Here is a 19443-nt window from a genome sequence, read left to right as displayed (position 1 = left end):
CATCCTTAAGATTAGAGCAATTCTTCTGCCCCTTCTTCATTCGCAGAATTTTCTCTCGAGCTTTCTTGTTTGGATTAAGTCAGACAACTCCATGGCGGTAGTGTACCTCAACCACCAGGGAGGTGCACAAAGTTTATCAACCATGTCAGAAGCTTCTCTGATTCTCCCCTGGACAGAGTTACAAAAGTATATACAGCAGCACTCTAAAATAAAATATGCAAACATTGAATATAGGAATTTTTGGTACTGCATTACTGCTATTGGAACCACATTTAAAAGTCAGATAGTTAGCTTACAAATTGGCCAATTCATGGGAGCCTGACAGCCAACCACAAGGCATATCTTTTTGTCAGGACCTTATGGTAATATGCTTCTATCCGGGTTCAAAAAAACCAAAACCTACAAGCAATGGGCAGGTAGGATCCAGCTAAAACTCTTCAATTGGCCGATTAGCAAGCGAAGTATCTCATTTTTAAACATGGTTCCAATAGCTCTTCTTACAGTCGAGCCTAGACTACTATCTCGTTTTCAGTTTCATCACGGATCAAGCCTCTGCTATTTCCATTCTGTTTCAGAAAAACGTGGCCTCTCGTCTCACAAATTCACACTTTTCTTCAGGGCATGGCTCACTCGGTTCCTCCTTATCAGCCTCCAATGCAACCATGGTATCTCAACTCAGTTTTGGATGCTCTGTTACGTCCTCCCTTCAAACCTGTTCGGGAGGTCTACCTTTCCTGTCTATCTTGGTTAAGTTTCTAGTGGCCATTACGTCCATTAGATGAGTTTCTGAGCTGATGGCCCTTTTCTGCCGCTCCCCCTTCCTCATCATTCAGAAAAATAAGATAGCTTCGCAGCCTGTACCTCCCTTTTCTTGCTAAGATGGTTTCAGCCTTTCACCCTAATGAAGATATCTTTCTTCCTTCATTTTATCTTTCTCTTTTGGCTCCCCTGGAATGATCTCTAAAGAAGTTAAATCTCGTTAGAGCTGTTCGCAGTACCAATCAGCTTAGATGTACAGACTCCTTGTTTATCATCCCTGAGGGTGCTCCGAAGGGACTCCCGGCCTCCAAGGTTACCAGTGATAGTTGGATTCATTCTACTATTTCTGAAGTGTATTGGATGAAAAACAGAGGTCTCCTCTCTTCGGGATCGGATCATTCCACTCAGCATTGGGATCTCTTGGGCTGTTCGTCATCAGACTTCTGCGTTGTAGGTTTGCAAGGCAGCTACCTGGACTTCTGTACACGTTTTACTGACTTGATACCTATGCCTTGGCAGGAAAGTGTTGTAAGTGGCAGTTATGCGACCCCTGTCCAGAAGTTCTTTCACCTTCATATGGTTTCTTAGCTTGTTTACCTTGCTTCCCACCCTTGGGGACTGCTTTGGGACATCACATGGTCTTCTGTCCACCAATGAAGCAATAGAGAAAAGAGGATTTTGGGTACTCGTCATAAAATCTTTCTCGGAGCCTTCATTGGGGGGACGCAGTACCCTCCCCTTCTTAGTGCAGATTAGTTATGGAAAACACAAACTCTAAATCTATTGCTTCTACTTGCTCAGTAACTGATTAGCTTTGTGCCAGTTTGGGGGTGTACTATGCTTAGGAGGAGCCAATGTTTTCTACTTTATGTCAGCCTCCTAGCGGCAGCAACATAGACACCCATGGTTTTCCCCCAATGAATACTTCGAGAGAGATTTTACGATGAGTACTCCAAATCCTTTCTTTGATCTGATGAGGCTGGTGTACTTTGCAAACACATCAGAACGGCTGTGAAATCCTATGTGAAAGTTTATTTGGCTATTATTAAAAACAGAATAAAATGTTTGTTTTTTTTAAATTTGAGAATTATACAGCTATTCTGAGCTGGATTTTTACAATATGTACACCAATATCATCAGGTCTAAGTGATCTATTTAATATCATGAAGTAAGGTGATTCCCTGCAGGGTATATAATAAAAAACAAACACGCGGCGCCAATCTCAGCGCGTTATCAAAGCGGCTCTCTGGTGCCCTTTTTTTTACTGAAGTTTTATGCACTCACCTTTTACCACAAAACTTCAGGCATATATGACTTTTCCAAAGTCTCCTTATCCGGGTCTGCTGCTTGCCTTGAATTGATCCTGTGTATGGTCCTGCCTCGGATTACCACAGGTGAAAAAGTTAAAAATGAAGTAAACCAATTCTGTAGTGGCCGCGCTCCCCGTAGTAATGATTTTAAAAACTCTTGTCCTCAAATGGAATTTATTACTCAAACATACGGAAATAAAAAACGGATACAACGCGTTTTGGCGGGAACAACCGCCTTCCTCAGGTATCTAAATAAAAATGCATCTCACTCTACTTTTGTATTTATTTTTTTATCTATAAAGTAGAGTGAGATGCATTTTTATTTAGATACCTGAGGAAGGCGGTTGTTCCCGCCGAAACGCGTTGTATCCGTTTTTTATTTCCGTATGTTTGAGTAATAAATTCCATTTGAGGACAAGAGTTTTTAAAATCATTACTACGGGGAGCGCGGCTACTACAGAATTGGTTTACTTCATTTTTAACTATTTAATACCATGTAAAACTTGTATGGTAAGTTCCGATGACGGATCGCCTTTCAGGGTATACACGGACAATGATCTGTTGTGTACGGGGCAGCCGGTCTTTGTCAGAGGAAAGATGAATCGAATCTGTTGGATTTCAATGTCACTTGAAATTGACGTGAAGGCTCAGCTGATCCAAGTGTGCATGTCTAGCAGCAGAATGGGAGTTATTTCTTTCTGTTTGACCCACAGCTTGAGTATAGTCGGCTTTCCTTGACCAAGACCCACTCCTTTTGTGAGACGGTCTACTGTAATTGTCTGTTTTGAACGTTTTCAAAGTCTTAAAGTGATATTGTCAAGGTTTTGTAGATATTTCCTATCCCTTAAGTTCCTGATCACTTTGGGTCCAACTGCTAGGACCCCACCAATCTTGACAACTGGGGCCCTGAAGAGCCCTGTATGAATGGAGCGGTGGTCGATCATGCTCACTTGACGCTCCATTCATTCTCATGGGATTGCCACAGACCAGACGTGTGCAGCGCTTGGCTATCTCTGGTGCTTCTCTGGTTCTTCAGGGCCCCGATTCTGAGGATCAGTGGAGGTCCTAGAGGTGAGACCCCCAGCAATCATAAAGCTGTCTTTTAAACTGTGGGATATACCCTGTATCATATGGGGATCTTCCGAAACCCCTCAGAGTCCTATTTAAGCAAACATAGCAATCTGGGAGTTACTTCAGTGGTGCACTCCAGAACCTTGAAGATGAAGAAACCCCTTTTAGTAGTGATCATTGGACCAGAGCTTGTTTTGGATTTATGCCAGAAATCTGCAATCCCTTCCCTGCCTACAATGGCTGCTGTCAGAGGACAATAGAATATCTTCATGTGTAGAACAATGGTGATAGAATATACCAGCAGGCAGTGCACTGGTTTGTGACCGTCTACATAAATATCTTCTTGTTTTTAATATTCTTTTCCAGAAATCTAGCAACAATGTAAGAATTGGCATGATCAATAATCCCAGCAAGAGTCCATCTTCCGATGCCACCCGCATTGGCCGGGCCATCTGGGCCGCTCTCCAGACCCAGACCTCCAACAATGCTAAAAACTTCATTACCAAAATCATCAAAGAAGAAAATGCCAGAGCGCTGTTTGCAGGGCAGGACATTGCAGAGTTTGCAGTTGGGGTAGGTTATGTAGACAGGTCTGCACCATCAGTGTATGGCCACTATATCCCATATTCCTTCATGGCTCTTACCTCTTCACCTTCCTCCTCAGGGAATGGATGTCAGTCTTTTCCGTGAAGCTTTTGAGTCTCCTAAGGTAGATTTCATACTCTCCCATGCTGCATACTGCCACAGTGTCCTAAAGCTGAAGAAAGGAGAGAGGGCCATTATCGGCAATGGGAGGGTGAGTATTTCTGTGATTAGCAGATGCTGGATTCATTAGTTTATTCATCTGCTGGTATCAGATATTTATTGTTGAGGCCTTTTTTTTTTAATGAAAGTGAAATTCCTAAATAGTACACTTATGACATATCCTAAGGATATATCATCCTCTATCACCATGTATGATAATGATTATGGAGGTGGTGAAAAAATCCTGATTGAAAATGAGTCTTTTAACGTGCTAACACAGTTTAGTTACACGAGGTACCCCTCATTGTTAGGTGCCCATTTTGGTCCCGGGTTTGGCAGCATCACCTTAGGTCCTATGTGTAATGCAGGAGAGACTTTTCTGTGACCTGTGATGTCTGGGGGGGTTTGGTGTTCTGGCATTTTTCAGTAGCCAAGCCAGCCCCCTTCTGTGCTTATGTATCGGCTGTGACACTGCAGAGTTAGCTCAACCATTAAAGTGAGCAGTCAGCCAGTCCCCTCCACACAGTACTGGCCAAGTTCTGATGTGAAAACTCTCCTGTGACAGCCCAGGACCAGAAGTGGAGCCGCTAAAACTGGGACTTCCCGACTGGGTGGTGTGACAATTCTGAGCTACGTTAAAGAGGACCAACCACCAGGATTTTCCTATGTAAACTAAAGCCAGTGCTATACTGGAGCTATCATGCTGATTCTATACATACCTGTAGTGGTGAGATCGAATGTATACTTTCTGAAATATAGGCAAGTAAAGTTTGTGAAATGCACTGTTATTTAATGTTAGGTGCAACAGAATATCTAATAGGTAGGTCTGGTTTTGCTAGTTATTCCTGCTCCTGTCTGCCTGCCTTTCCTTTCTACCCACTGTCCTTCCTCCCTTTATAATAACAGAGATGGGGAGGAAGGTCAGGCAGGCAGATAGGGGCGAGAATAACTACCAAAACCTGATCCACTTTTAGATATTCTGTAGCTGCTATCAATCAGGTAACAGTGCATGTCACAAACTTTACTTGCCTATATTTCAGAAAGTATCCATCCGATCTCACAACTAAAGGTATGTATAGAATCGGCATGATAGCGCCAGTATAGCACTGGCATTAGTTTATATAGGACAATCCTCATGATGGTTTGTCCTCTTTAATAATCTATATAGATTTTTAACAATATTTTTGGGAAACTGGACAATCCCTTGACCATTGCAAAGGATTTTACCATGATAGCACAACCCCTTTAAGGATGAGTCCTACTCTCTGGGTGGCCAGTTTTTAACTCCTCAGTCATTTATTTAATATTTTGGATCATTTTTAGGACACTGTTCTCATGTGTCATGAAACAATGGTGTGACGTTATGGACTACATCTGTAAAAAAGATTTTCAGTGACTGAGTGACTGGACTGTATTTTTTTTTTTTTTAACAGTCTTACCTTTTTTTTTTCTACGTAGATTATCGGACCTCTAACAGATGGTGAAATATTTAATCAAGATGACTTCCACCTTTTGGAGAACCTAATTCTGAAGACGTCTGCACAGAAGATCAAGTCACAGATCCAGAAGCTTGGAGTGGAGGAGGATCAGTATGTTCTCTTAAGACTATACTTGATCACTCCTTGTTTATAGTCTTATGACAATTTTTTAATCATGGGGGTAAATGAGATGAGGACGCTCCATGTAATGTTAACCTTTACTTTCTGCAGTGCCAGTGATCTGATCATGAGAGTGGACGGCCTTCTGTCTTCTCAACCGAAGGGTGAAGGAAGAGTTGACTATGTACTTACAGAAGATCAGCACAGGTACTGTATTATCCCCAAATAGTACCACATATAGCACTTATACTCCCCTATAAAGAACTGTCCTATAGTGTGCCAGTGTCCCCAGGTAATAGTCGTGGTGTGTAGGGAGAGATGGCGGCCTTGTTTGGTGGCACGTGGCTCCTCACTGTGGGCGCATTGTGGTGAGGTGGAGGGTGGACCTCCTTTCTGTCAGTGCATGAGCCAGTGTTCGAGAATCCAAATGTTTCTTTTCGGTGTTTTAAATAGTTTAATGTGTTTCTACATTTTCAGTGCTGTTAAGATAAGACCTAAAGAAGGCATGATGTACTTTGAGGTGATGGCTATTGTGGACCCTGTGACAAAAGCGGCACAAAAGATGGCACCTTTACTCGTGGTATGTTTTTTAGCGTTAAAGTTCAAAAAGCAGTAAAAGGGGCTCTCTCACTCCCCGACTGGCTGTAATCTGTGCTTTCTATCATTCTAGGTTTTAAATCAAATTGTGAATATGAATTTACGGGTCTTCATGAACTGCCAGGCCAAGCTATCGGAAATGCCTCTGAAGAGGTAATAATATAGTTACTAATCACTTTTTAGCAGATTACATTTTTCCTATAAATCCACATGAAGTTGGTAGGAAGATAATCTGCATTTAAAGAGGACCAACCACCAGGATTTTCCTATATAACCTAAAGCCAGTGCTGTACTGGTGCTATCACGCTGATTATATACATACCATTAGTTGTGAGATCGGATGTATAGTTTCTGAAATACAGGCAAGTAAACTTTGTGATATGCACTGTTCCTTGATTGATAAGTGCAACGGAATATCGAATAGGTGGGTCGAGTTTTGCTAGTTATTCCCGCCTCTGTCTGCCTGCCTGTCCTTTCTCCACCTTGTCCTTCCTCCCCGTGTAATAACATAGACAGAGAGAGGAAGGACGGTGTAGTTTTGATAAAATCACTGATTAATCAGCAGGAGATTATCATTAGAGGACTACTTGGCATGCTGTACCAGCATATTCATGAGCTCTGTGAAACTGATAGATCTGCAGCAGAGAAAATATTGATTTTATCAAAATGACAGCAAACAGCTCAGTAAGTGATATATCGCTGGAATCAGGGTCTCTGCCCCTATATTATGCTGCTCTCAGATGGGGGAGCAAAACCTGGTGACAGATTCCCTTTAAGGCGTTTAGTGTGTTGCATATTCCCAGCGTATATGTTATTTTTTAAGGAAGTTTAACAAATGTACGGGATTTGCCAACAACAATCCTCTGTTAGCTAGTACCAGAGTTTTATATTAGAGCGCCCTATGGGCACCTAAACAACACAGCAGTGAATGCCATGAACACCATTGATGCCAGTGAGTACCTGCTGTACTTCGTTTCTTCTGTAAAACCAAGAAAATGAACTTTCTTTATCGTTCCTATGGGAGACCCAGACATTGGGTGTTTAGCTTCTGCCTCCGGAGGACACACAAAGTACTACACTAAAAAGTGTAGCTCCTCCCTCTGAGCATATACACCCCCTGGATAACCAGATCTAGCCAGTTCATTGCTTTGTGTTCAGGAGGCATACATCCACACATGCATTCTCATCTGATTTTTCATTTTTGGAAAGATTTTGAAGAAAAGCGGGTCCAAGTCTGGACCCCCGGCATGTCCCTTCTCACCCCACTGTGTCGGCGGTGCTGTTAAGGTTGATTCCAAGGCTGGAGCCTTACATGCCGCGCTCCTTCACCATCCCTCGGGCTCTGGCTTGAAGTGGGAGCCAGCACGGTTCTCCATGCTTTGCAGGAGACCGGTCTCCATCCGCAGCCCTTCAGGATCCTGCTGGACGGAGCACTCATCCCCAAGCACTTGGAACCCTGCGTCTCAGCAAGCTAAGTACCTGAGACGTTTATATTCTGGGGGTCCCTGTACTTTATTATGGTGGGAGAGTGTGCTGTGTAACTTTTCTGACATTTCCGGCCGGTTCTCTGGCTGTCGCCTGAGAACCGCGCCGATGGTGCCTGCGCGCCGGCCGCATCGCTCAATTTAGGCCCCGGCTTCGCCGGAGGCCTACTTTCGATTTCACTGCCCTTGCATGCCAATCATGCAGAGGGACAGTGCGGCTCCGCCGAGCGGCCGTTCGGCACAGGGGAGGGACACTCCTCTCTGAGTACTTGTCCCCTCCCCTGTAAATCTCCTTGGCCCTCCAGATCCCGCTCTCAGAGCAGGTCCCGCCCCCCCTCCTCGCTCCGGCGCCATTTATCAGCGTTTTTCTCTGGATCAGCGCTGGCTGCAGCATCCCTGCTAAGCTGCTTGGGGGTCCGGGCTGTGGGATCTGGAGGGCACACAAACGGTCTGGTAAGCCACAACCTTGGTTGTGGACCTTCTATATATACTCTCTGAGGGTCATTCTGGCTCAGAGCCCCCACTCCAGCAGCATGTCTCACACGAGGAGCAAGGCTGCAAGGCTGTATTCAGTATGCACTGCTTGTAAGCTCGTGCTGCCTGAACCGAGCACATATCCACATTGTGATGCCTGCTCTAACCTGACAATGCCTCAGCCTGGAATCGCACCCACAGTGGTCCCTCCGGCTGCTCCGGCTCCGGTGGCTGAACCCCCGGCTTGGGTAGAATCCTTCTCTAGGTCAATCTCCCAGTCTTTTGCCGACTCCATGGGACAGCTGTCCCGGACTTTGCTGAGCATGTATCAGCCCCCTTCTCAGGGCGCCTCTGCTGCTAGGGCTCTCTCAGCGGAGCTCACAGAGGATTCTTCATCTGGTCCCAGACCCCGTCCTCGTAAGAGGAGACGCAGGGCTCCCTCTCCTTTTTCGTCCCGCGGCTCTGATTCAAGAGCTGACTCGCAGGACGAGGAGGATGCCGTTACTGGGGGCTCAGAGGCTACCTCCATGTGCCCCATTGATCTGTCTGAAAGTGACTCAGATGTTAGTGATTTGATTGCGTCCATTAATTCTGTACTGGACCTCAATCCGCCAGTATCAGAGGAGCAACCCTCTCTGGCAGAAAAGCACCAGTTTACCTTGCCTAAGAGGACAAGGAGTGTGTTCTTTAACCACTCCAGTTTTCAGGCCACTGTGACCAAGCCTAGGGCCTGTCCTGACAAACGCTTCCCAAAGCGTGGTTCTGATGACCGTTTTCCCTTTCCACCTGAGGTGGTCAAGGAGTGGGCTCATTCACCAAAGGTAGACCCTCCGGTGTCTAGACTCTCAGCCCGGACCGTTGTATCAGTGGCTGATGGCACCTCTCTTAAGGATTCCACTGACCGCCAGGTTGACCTTCTGGCCAAATCTGTATATGAGGCGGCAGGGGCCTCGTTCTCCCCATCTTTTGCAGCAGTGTGGGCTCTCAAAGCCATCTCTGCTTCTCTAGAGGAGATGCATTCCCTCACCAGGGAATCTATGCCCGAAATGGTTGCCTTAACTTCCCAAGCTTCAGCTTTTTCATCCTATGCCATGTCTGCCATGCTAGAGGCTTCTCACCGCACTGCGGTGGCTTCGGCTAATTCCCTCGCTATCCGCAGGATCTTGTGGCTTCGAGAGTGGAAGGCAGATGCTTCTTCAAAGAAGTACCTTGCTGGGCTCCCTTTTGCTGGATCCAGGCTATTCGGTGAACAACTGGATGAAATTATTAAGGAAGCTACTGGCGGGAAGAGTACTTCCATGCCACAAACTAAAACCAGGAAACCTGCCCAGGGTAGGAACCAGTCGAGGTTTCGTTCCTTTCGTTCCTCCAACTGGTTGTCCTCTAAGCCCTCGGCCTCGTCCACTAACTCAGCCAAGGACCAAAAATCCAACTGGCGCACAAAGGCGCATCCACAGAAGACCGCAGGAGCTGCTGCCACTAAGGCAGCCTCCTCTTGACTATCTGACCACGCCAGCAACGTCCTTAGTCGGTGGCAGGCTCTCCCACTTTGGCGACGTGTGGTTTCAACACGTCTCCGATCAGTGGGTGCGGGATATCATCTCCCACGGCTACAGGATAGAATTCTCTTCCAGCCCGCCAAACATATTTTTTCTGTCAACTCCCCCCTGCTCCAAGGCCGCCGCCTTCTCTCAGGCCGTGGCATCCTCGCAGGCCGACGGAGTAATTGTACCGGTTCCCACCCGGGAACGGTTCAGAGGTTTCTACTCAAATTTCTTCCTAGTCCCCAAAAAGGAGGGTTCCTTCCGGCCCATCCTGGATCTCAAGCTTCTCAACAAGCATGTTCAGGTGTGGCATTTTCGCATGGAGTCTCTGCGATCAGTCATTGCCTCAATGACCCAAGGAGATTTCCTGGCATCCATCGACATCAGAGATGCCTATCTGCATGTGCCAATTGCAGTTTCACACCAGCGTTGGCTACGTTTTGCAATCAGAGAGGAACATTTCCAATTCGTGGCTCTCCCCTTCGGGTTAGCCACGGCCCCTCGAGTATTCACCAAGGTTATGGCAGCAGTGGTTGCGGTTCTGCACCTCCAGGGGTTGGCAGTGATTCCTTACCTGGACGACCTTCTAGTCAAGGCTTCATCCAGCGCAGACTGTCAGCGGAGTGTCTCGCTCACTCTCACCACTCTAGCCCAATTCGGGTGGCTTGTCAATCTGCCCAAATCCACTCTGACTCCGACCCAGAGGCTCACGTACCTAGGGATGCAGTTCGAGACTCTGCCGGCACTTGTGAAGCTGCCCTTAGTCAAACAGCATTCCCTCCATCTGGCGGTGCGCTCTCTGCTGAGGCCCCGCCGTCATTCCATCAGGCACCTAATGCAGGTGCTGGGTCAGATGGTGGCGTCAATGGAGGCTGTTCCTTTGGCCCAGTTCCATCTGCGTCCTCTGCAGCTGGACATTCTTCGCTGTTGGGACAAGCGGACTTCCTCCTTGCACAGGCTAGTGGCTCTGTCGCCACAGACCAGGGGCTCCCTTCAGTGGTGGCTTCGGCCCCTCTCTCTGTCTCAGGGGCGCTCTTTCCTGGCCCCGTCCTGGGTGATCCTCACCACGGATGCCAGTCTATCCGGCTGGGGAGCGGTATGTCTCCACCACCGAGCGCAGGGCACTTGGACTCCGTCCGAATCAGCTCTCTCGATCAATGTGCTGGAAACCAGAGCTGTGCTTCTAGCTCTCCTAGCCTTTCACCACCTGTTGGCGGGCAAGCACATCCGAGTCCAGTCAGACAACGCGACAGCGGTTGCCTACATCAATCACCAGGGCGGGACACGCAGCCGCCTGGCAATGTTGGAGGGTCAACGCATCCTTCAATGGACGGAGGACTCCAAGTCCACCATATCCGCAGTCCACATCCCAGGCGTGGAAAACTGGGAAGCAGATTATCTCAGCTGTCAAACCGTGGACAGTGGCGAGTGGTCCCTGCATCCGGCAGTGTTTCAGTCAATCTGCCGCAAGTGGGGCACTCCGGAAGTGGATCTAATGGCATCCCGGCACAACAACAAGGTTCCCGTTTACGTGGCTCGCTCCCACGATCCTCAGGCCTTTGCAGCGGACGCTCTGGTTCAAGATTGGTCCCAGTTTTGTCTGTCCTACGTGTTTCCCCCTCTAGCTCTCTTGCCCAGAGTTCTGCGCAAGATCAGAATGGAGGGCCGTCGGGTCATCCTCATTGCTCCGGACTGGCCCAGGCGAGCTTGGTACCCAGACCTGCTCCATCTGTCCGTAGAGGTGCCGTCGCATCTTCCGGACCATCCAGACCTTCTCTCACAAGGTCCGTTTTTCCGCCACAATTCTGCGGCTCTCAGATTGACGGCGTGGCTCTTGAGTCCTGGATCTTGACGGCTTCTGGTATTCCTCCTGAAGTCATCTCCACTATGACTCGGGCTCGGAAGTCTTCCTCGGCCAAAATCTATCTCAGGACCTGGAGAATTTTCCTGTCCTGGTGTCGCTCTTCCGGCCATCCTCCTTGGCCTTTTTCCTTGCCGACCCTTCTGTCCTTTCTACAGTCCGGTCTGCAGCTAGGACTATCCCTCAATTCCCTCAAGGGACAAGTCTCGGCTCTGTCAGTGCTGTTCCAGCGGCGTATCGCCTGGCTGGCTGCACCTTCATGCAGGGCGCGTCTCACATCATTCCGCCTTACCGGCGGCCCTTGGATCCCTGGGACCTCAATTTGGTCCTCACGGCCTTGCAGAAACCCCCTTTTGAGCCTCTTAGGGAGGTTTCTTTGTTTCGTCTTTCACAGAAAGTGATCTTTCTAGTGGCCATAACTTCCCTCAGGAGAGTCTCTGATTTGGCTCCGCTCTCTTCGGAGTCACCTTTTTTGGTTTTTCATCAAGACAAGGTGGTTCTCCGTCCGACTCTGGACTTTCTTCCTAAGGTGGTCTCTCCCTTCCACCTTAACCAGGACATTACCCTACCTTCCTTTTGTCCGGCTCCTGTTCATCGCTTTGAAAAAGCGTTGCATACTCTGGATCTGGTGCGGGCGCTCTGGATCTATGTGTCTCGCACCGCGGTTCTTAGGCGGTGCACCTCTCTTTTTGTGCTAACCACAGGTCGGCGTAAGGGCCTCTCGGCTTCTAAGCCGACCTTAGCTCGTTGGATTAGGTCGGCCATTTCCGATGCCTACCAGTGTACTCAGGTGCCTCCCCCGCCGGGGATCAAGGCACACTCGACCAGAGCTGTCGGTGCCTCTTGGGCTTTCAGGCACCAGGCTACGGCTCAGCAGGTCTGTCAGGCTGCCACTTGGACTAGCCTGCATACCTTTTCAAAGCACTACCAAGTGCATGCTCATGCTTCGGCAGATGCGAGCTTGGGCAGACGCATCCTTCAGGCGGCTGTCGCCCATTTGTGAAGTTAGGCTCCGCCTACTTCTCAGTTTTTCTGTTTATTCCCACCCATGGACTGCTTTGAGACGTCCCAATGTCTGGGTCTCCCATAGGAACGATAAAGAAAAAGAGAATTTTGTTTAATTACCGTAAATTCTTTTTCTTATAGTTCCGTATTGGGAGACCCAGCACCCTCCCTGTTGCCTGTTGGCAGTTTCTTGTTCCGCGTGTTATCACCGGCTGTTGTCGTGGACAGAGTCTCCGGTTGTTCCGGTTCTTGCTCTGTCTTTACTTGTGGGTGGCTATTCTCCTTCAGCTTTTGCACTAAACTGGCTAGATCTGGTTATCCAGGGGGTGTATATGCTCAGAGGGAGGAGCTACACTTTTTAGTATCTGCCTGGAGGAAATTCTGATCACTTTGGTGAATTATCTGACCCTCTAATCTGGGTCAGATGATTCACATCCATATCATACAAACTGGTACTGATACGATGATATGGAGTCGAACAGCAGAGTGTTCACTGTTCTATGTTGGGAGATCTTCCAGACATAAACCTCCAATGTAGGAGTTGTGATGTGATCAGAGCCTTAGATGTATTACCAGTCTCTTTGTTTTTCAGCTTTTACCGGTACGTGTTGGAGCCAGAGGTTGTCTTCACCTCCGACCAGAAAATAGCACCAGGTCCTATTGCCAAGTTTTTGGATATGCCCCATTCTCCGCTCTTTACTCTGAACCTGAATACTCCGGACAGCTGGATGGTGGAGTCGGTGCGGACACCATATGACCTGGATAACATCTATTTGGAGGAGGTAATGATATAATGTATCAGACATGATGTTTCTGTAGCTCAATGAGACCGATGGGATGTCTGGTCTAAATTCACAAGTCTGTGGGTCGCTCTGTGGGTCGTTCTGTGGGTCGTTCTGTGGGTCGCTCTGGGAGTCGCTCTGTGGGTCGTTCTGTGGGTCGCTCTGTGGGTCGCTCTGTGGGTCGCTCTGTGAGTCGCTCTGTGGGTCGCTGTCTGGGTCGTTCTGTGGGTCGTTCTGTGGGTCGCTCTGTGGGTCGTTCTGTGGGTCGCTCTGTGGGTCTGCAGACTTGTGAGTCCTCACATCTCACGCGCTGTGCGGAATTTCCTTTGTCAGCGTTGGGAATAGTGGTCACATGACCATAATTATGTGATATGCACTCTCATGGCCAGAATTTAACAAAACTCTGTCCGGCAGTGCCCAGTACACTGGCATTGAGCGCTCCAGAAACGGTCTAGTCAGAGTTTGGCCAGTAGTGTGCATATCACATACTTGTGGTAACGTGACTGCCATTTCCGGCGCTGACACCTATGAAACCGCACAGCTCACAAGATGTGGGAGTTCACAAGTCTGCAGTTACATAGAATGACACATAGGGACAGCAAACTTGTGGATTTAGATCAGACAACCCCTTTAAAGACTCTAGGAGAGTATTTATCAAAGGCTTTAAAGGGGTTGTCCGAAGAAAAGAAGTTATCCTATGGATAGGGAGCTTTCAGTACCTATATAAAAATAGAAATTTCAATTGTTTTTTTTAGATGAAAAGTTAGACTAGATATGTAAATGAAGGGTCTTCAGTGCACCCCAGGCTTGGCCAAGGATTCGGTGCATCGTTCCGCCCCCGCTTTTACCATTCTCTGACTTTCCCGAGAGCATGCAGTGTCTGTGTGTGTGCAGGTGTGTTCTCATCCCTCTCCTGTATGTACTGCCGCTTTCTGCACCCTGGATCCCAAAACAGCAAGTGGCAGATACACAGAGGGAGATGATAACGCATAGACACTGACAGTGTGTGCATGCGCGTGCTTCTTTCTCATCCCTCTCCTGTGGGGTGCAGCAACCTACTGCTCACGGGGGGCAGATGAGATGCTGATATAGCTCTTGTCTCCTCTCCTGTCTGCATTGGTTGCCCGCTGCTTGTTAATCCTGTGTTCAGCGAGCGGCCATTACAGACAGGAGAGGAGATGAGATCTCTGTCCCTGCGCACAGACACTGTGTGTTCAAAGCCGCTGTAATGTCATTATGTGCAGGGCTGGGGATCAGATCCGGCAGAATCTATAGCGAGCGCTATTAATTACCATGTGGGAAGGTGCAGCGGATGGTAATTGAAGGGATGGAACAGTGCACCACGACAAGGGTGCACCAACGCCCAGTCATTCACATATATAACAAAATAGTTTTTATATGAAACAAAATTGCTCTCATGAGTTGGTGAATTTTTGCTGTGAGTACTTTAATTTTATAACTATATATATCTATATATCAGTATTGCCATCCACATTTCACATATTCAGTGTAAGCCCTTACAGAGGCTGCTGTATTTCTATGTTTGTCTATTTTGCAGTCATAGCCGCTTGTACCTGTTCACACTTGCTTTATTATGTGTTATACTGCTAGTAAATTACACATAAAGTAACAATTTTGAAATATCTTTCTTAGATCACTGCATTATTTGGTTCCTCTGTAATCTTTCTTGGAAATGTGTGATTAAATTGACAACTGGGTGTTTCCTTTCCCTTATTATTGGGGAATGGCCCTGTACACTTAAACTTCGGCCAGTTAAGGCTGGCAGTGGTAGATTTGTATGGACACATTCCCCTTGTTACATTTATTTATATACTAGCTGTAGTACCCGGCGTTGCCCGGGATAGTTTCTGTCTCTTTGTCTCTCTCAGTCTCTGTCTGTGTGTCGCTGTCTGTCTGTCTCTCTGTCTGTCTCTGTATCAGTCTATCTGTCTATGTGTCTGTCTGTCTCTCTATCTCTGTGTCTGTCTCTCTCGATCTCTGTGTCTGTCTGTTTGTCTGTCTCTTGCCGCGGTCTGTCTCTTGCCGCGGTCTGTCTCTTGCCGCGGTCTGTCTCTTGCCCCGGTCTGTCTCTTGCCCCGGTCTGTCTCTTGCCCCGGTCTGTCTCTGTCTGTCTCTCTCTCTCTATCCGTCTCCCACCGACCTCATATTACCTCACACATAAGCTTCTTATACTAACAATGTCCTTTGTTCCTATAGCAACCACTCACAGCTGCTATTAATAACCTGTAGTTCCAGGCTCCTTTCACTTTAATGGAGGCAGGTTTTTTGGGGAGTAACTGTAAAGTGCGGGGTTACATTTTCCTGTCAAAACATAGTGAACGACATTCCCTGGGTCACATGAGGCGTCTGCATGAATAAAGCGGACATCTCGGGCTCCTTTTAAGGGGATATGTCATTATAAAATGAAATGTAAAACTATTTGTTAAATCAGGTTTTATGTTAAATGTATTTTTTTATTTTGAATAATGCATTTTTCTTTGTCGCTCCATTGGGAGACCCAGACAATTGGGTGTATAGCTTCTGCCTCTGGAGGCCACACAAAGTATTACACTTTAAAAAGTGTAACCCCTCCCCTCTGCCTATACACACTCCCGTGGACCACGGGCTCCTCAGTTTTATGCTTTGTGTGGAAGGAGGCACACATCCACTCATGCATTCTCATACATAGTTATGTCGGATGGAAGAAAAGAGGACCCCGATGGGGCCCCCGGCATGTTCCCTTCTCACCCCACTATGTCGGCGGTGTTGTTAAGGTTGAGGTACCCATTGCGGGTACAGAGGCTGGAGCCACATGCCGTCTCCTTCACCATCCCTTATGCGGCTCTGGGAGAAGTGGGATCCTGAGCGGTCATCCATTTGCTGGGACCGTGCTCCATCCGCAGCCCCTGGTGGAACCTGTCGGACCGGAGCCTCTTCAACCCCAGGGACCGGGCCCTGCAACTTGAAGGTACTCTGTGTCCCCATGGGGGGACTGTACAGGGAGCGTACCTTCTTCCCGGAAGCCGCGGTAGTTGTAAAACTGAGGAGCCCGGCGGACTTCCGCGCCGACCGTGCCTGCTTGTCGGGCGCGGCCTCAAATTTAGTCACCGGCTTCGCCGCGGCCTAGTCGCAAAAATCCCGCCCCTGGGCCTGCTTGTCAGGGGTAAGGGCGGGATTACCGACATCACGTCGGATGTGAGGGCTGGAGCATCCTGCATGTCTCCCTCCCCCCTCATTGACCACTGTGGGGACCCCAGATTCCCGCTCTTTGCTGGCGCCGCCCTCGGCCCCACTCCTCCCCTGAGAGCTCCGGCGGCCATTTTTTGGCATTCTGCCGGTGGATGCTTCTCAGTGACACAGCTCTGCAGCTCCGGGGGATCCACGACAGGGAATCTGGAGGAAACACTCCGCTCGTTAGCGGTCGGTAAGCCACACCGGTCACCCGGTGCTGGTCCCCCTAGGGTGCCGGAATAGATACATATATATATATAATAGATATATATATCTGTTCGGTCAGGCTGTATACCCTTTTCCCATATACCCTCAGTGGTCACTCTCCTAGGAGACAACAGCATGTCGTCCACAAGGAGCAAAGCTACTAAGGCACAGGTTTTTTTCGCGGCCTGTACCTCTTGTGGGGCTATGTTGCCTGCGGGTTCCACCTACCCTCACTGTGAGCAATGCTCGACTCCTGCCACGCTTGCTCAGCCGGAGCCTCGGGCACTTGTGGGCCCCTCGGCTCATGTAGATCCCCCTGCTCCCCCTGAGCAGGCTGCAGGGACAGAGTCACCGGTGTTGGCCTCTTTCGCTGAGAAACTCTCTCAGTCACTTTCTCAATCCATTGCACAGTCTATGGACAAATGGTCATCTAAGCTCCTTGAGGCATTGCAGTCCAGACCGGGCCCTTCACAGGCCCCGGTTAGCTTGTCTCCTCCAGGCCCCTCTCGGTCCGCGCCGCAGCGCGCTCCCAGGTTAGCCCCTAGGTCTCAGGCGCAGGACTCCTGCCCGGACCGCAGTCCCAGACCGGCTAAGCGGCCTCGCTGGGACTCTTCACCGGCCTCCTCACGCTGCTCGGAATCCCAGCTTGAGGACTCTCAGGAAGACAAGGCGGACGTGGGAGCTCAGGGCTCTGACCCTGACTTCGCCCTTAACCTTGATACACCTGAGGGGGACGCCTTAGTAAATGATCTTATCTCGTCCATCAACCAGGTGTTGGATCTCTCACCCCCGCCTCCTCCTGTAGAAGAGTCGGCTTCTCAGCAGGAGAAACACCAATTTCGGTTCCCCGAACGTACGCGCAAAACGTTTTTTGATCACTCTAACTTCAGGGATGCTGTCCAGAAGCCCAGAGCGGTCCCGGACAAGCGCTTTGCTAAAAGGCACACTGACACGCGTTATCCCTTTCCATCTGAAGTCGTTAAGGGCTGGGCACACTCTCCCAAGGTGGATCCTCCAGTCTCCAGATTGGCTGCTAGGTCTGTTGTGTCTGTTGCCGATGGCTCATCCCTGAAGGATGCCACTGACAGACAGATAGAGCTCTTGGTGAAGTCTATCTATGAGGCCACGGGCGCGTCTTTCGCCCCGGCCTTTGCGGCTGTGTGGGCTCTCCAAGCAATCTCGGCTTGTCTGACTGAGATTAATGCTGTCACACGGAATTCTGCTCCGCATGTTTCTTCTTTGACCTCTCAGGCATCAGCCTTTTCGTCCTACGCCATGAACGCCGTCCTGGACTCCACTAGCCGTACGGCTGTAGCATCTGCTAACTCCGTGGCAGTCCGCAGGGCCATGTGGCTGCGCGAATGGAAAGCAGACTCGGCTTCCAAAAGGTTCTTAACTGGTTTGCCTTTTTCTGGCGACCGTTTATTTGGCGAACGATTGGATGAGATTATTAAGGAATCCAAGGGAAAGGACTCCTCCTTACCCCAGTCCAAACCTAAGAGACCTCAGCAGAGAAAAATCCAATCGAGGTTTCGGTCCTTTCGTCCCTCCGCCAAGCCCCAATCCTCTTCGTCCAACAGGCCGGAGAAAGGCCAGAGGAACTCCTATGCGTGGCGGTCCAAGTCACCCCCCAAAAGGCCGCAGGAGGCACTGCCTCCAAGACGGCCTCCTCATGACTCTCGGCCTCCCCTAGCCACATCCTCGGTCGGTGGCAGACTCTCCCGCTTTGGCGACGCCTGGTGGCCACATGTTCAAGACCGATGGGTGAGAGACATTCTGTCTCATGGTTACAGGATAGAGTTCAGCTCCCGACCTACGGCTCGTTTCTTCAGAACCTCTCCGCCCCCCGCACAGGCCGACGCACTTTTTCAGGCAGTGGACGCTCTGAAGATGGAAGGAGTTGTGATTCCCGTTCCCCTTCAGGAACGTGGTCGCGGATTTTACTCCAACTTGTTCGTGGTGCCAAAAAAGGACGGGTAATTCCGTCCCGTTCTGGACCTCAAGCTACTCAACAGACATGTGAGAACCACACGGTTTCGGATGGAATCTCTCCGCTCGGTCATCGCCTCGATGTCACAAGGAGACTTCCTAGCATCGATCGACATCAAGGATGCTTATCTCCATGTGCCCATCGCACCCGAACATCAACGTTTCCTGCGTTTCGCCATCGGAGACGAACACCTCCAGTTCGTGGCATTGCCTTTCGGCCTGGCGACAGCCCCACGGGTTTTCACCAAAGTCATGGCATCCGTCGTGGCGGTCCTGCACTCTCAGGGCCACTCGGTGATCCCCTACTTAGACGATCTCCTAGTCAGGGCCCCTTCTCGGGTGGCGTGTCAACAAACCCTTACCGTCGCTCTGGCGACTCTCCAGCAGTTCGGGTGGATCATCAATTTCCCGAAATCCAAGTTGACACCGACCCAATCACTGACTTACCTCGGGATGGAGTTTCATACCCAGCCAGCGTTAGTCAAGCTACCGCGGGACAAACAGCTTTCTTCGGCGCTCTATTGGGAGACCCAGACGATTGGGTGTATAGCACTGCCTCCGGAGGCCACACAAAGCAATTACACTAAAAAGTGTAAGGCCCCTCCCCTTCTGGCTATACACCCCCAGTGGGATCACTGGCTCACCAGTTTTTCTGCTTTGTGCGAAGGAGGTCAGACATCCACGCATAGCTCCACTGTTTAGTCAGCAGCAGCTGCTGACTATATCGGATGGAAGAAAAGAGGGCCCATATGGGGCCCCCAGCATGCTCCCTTCTCACCCCACTTGT

The 19443-nt window shown here is 49.3% G+C and overlaps 1 protein-coding gene across 4 annotated transcripts in view; it reads left to right on the top strand.

Moving 5' to 3' along the window:
* UGGT1 (UDP-glucose glycoprotein glucosyltransferase 1) overlaps positions 1-19443 on the top strand; it is a 242824-nt gene that overhangs the window by 162203 nt on the left and 61178 nt on the right. For all 4 annotated transcript variants that reach the window (XM_075341044.1, XM_075341046.1, XM_075341047.1 and 1 more), the window contains 7 exons: positions 3507-3713; positions 3805-3936; positions 5343-5473; positions 5594-5689; positions 5960-6062; positions 6153-6232; positions 13040-13229. In XM_075341044.1, the coding sequence (XP_075197159.1) occupies positions 3507-3713; positions 3805-3936; positions 5343-5473; positions 5594-5689; positions 5960-6062; positions 6153-6232; positions 13040-13229 (939 nt within the window). The remainder of the gene's footprint in view (positions 1-3506; positions 3714-3804; positions 3937-5342; positions 5474-5593; positions 5690-5959; positions 6063-6152; positions 6233-13039; positions 13230-19443) is intronic.

Source organism: Anomaloglossus baeobatrachus, chromosome 3 (genome assembly GCF_048569485.1).
Source record: "Anomaloglossus baeobatrachus isolate aAnoBae1 chromosome 3, aAnoBae1.hap1, whole genome shotgun sequence".
NCBI classification, from domain to species: Eukaryota; Metazoa; Chordata; class Amphibia; order Anura; family Aromobatidae; genus Anomaloglossus; species Anomaloglossus baeobatrachus.
Note: the sequence above shows the minus strand (reverse complement) of the source record. Positions and strands in the feature narration are given on the sequence as shown.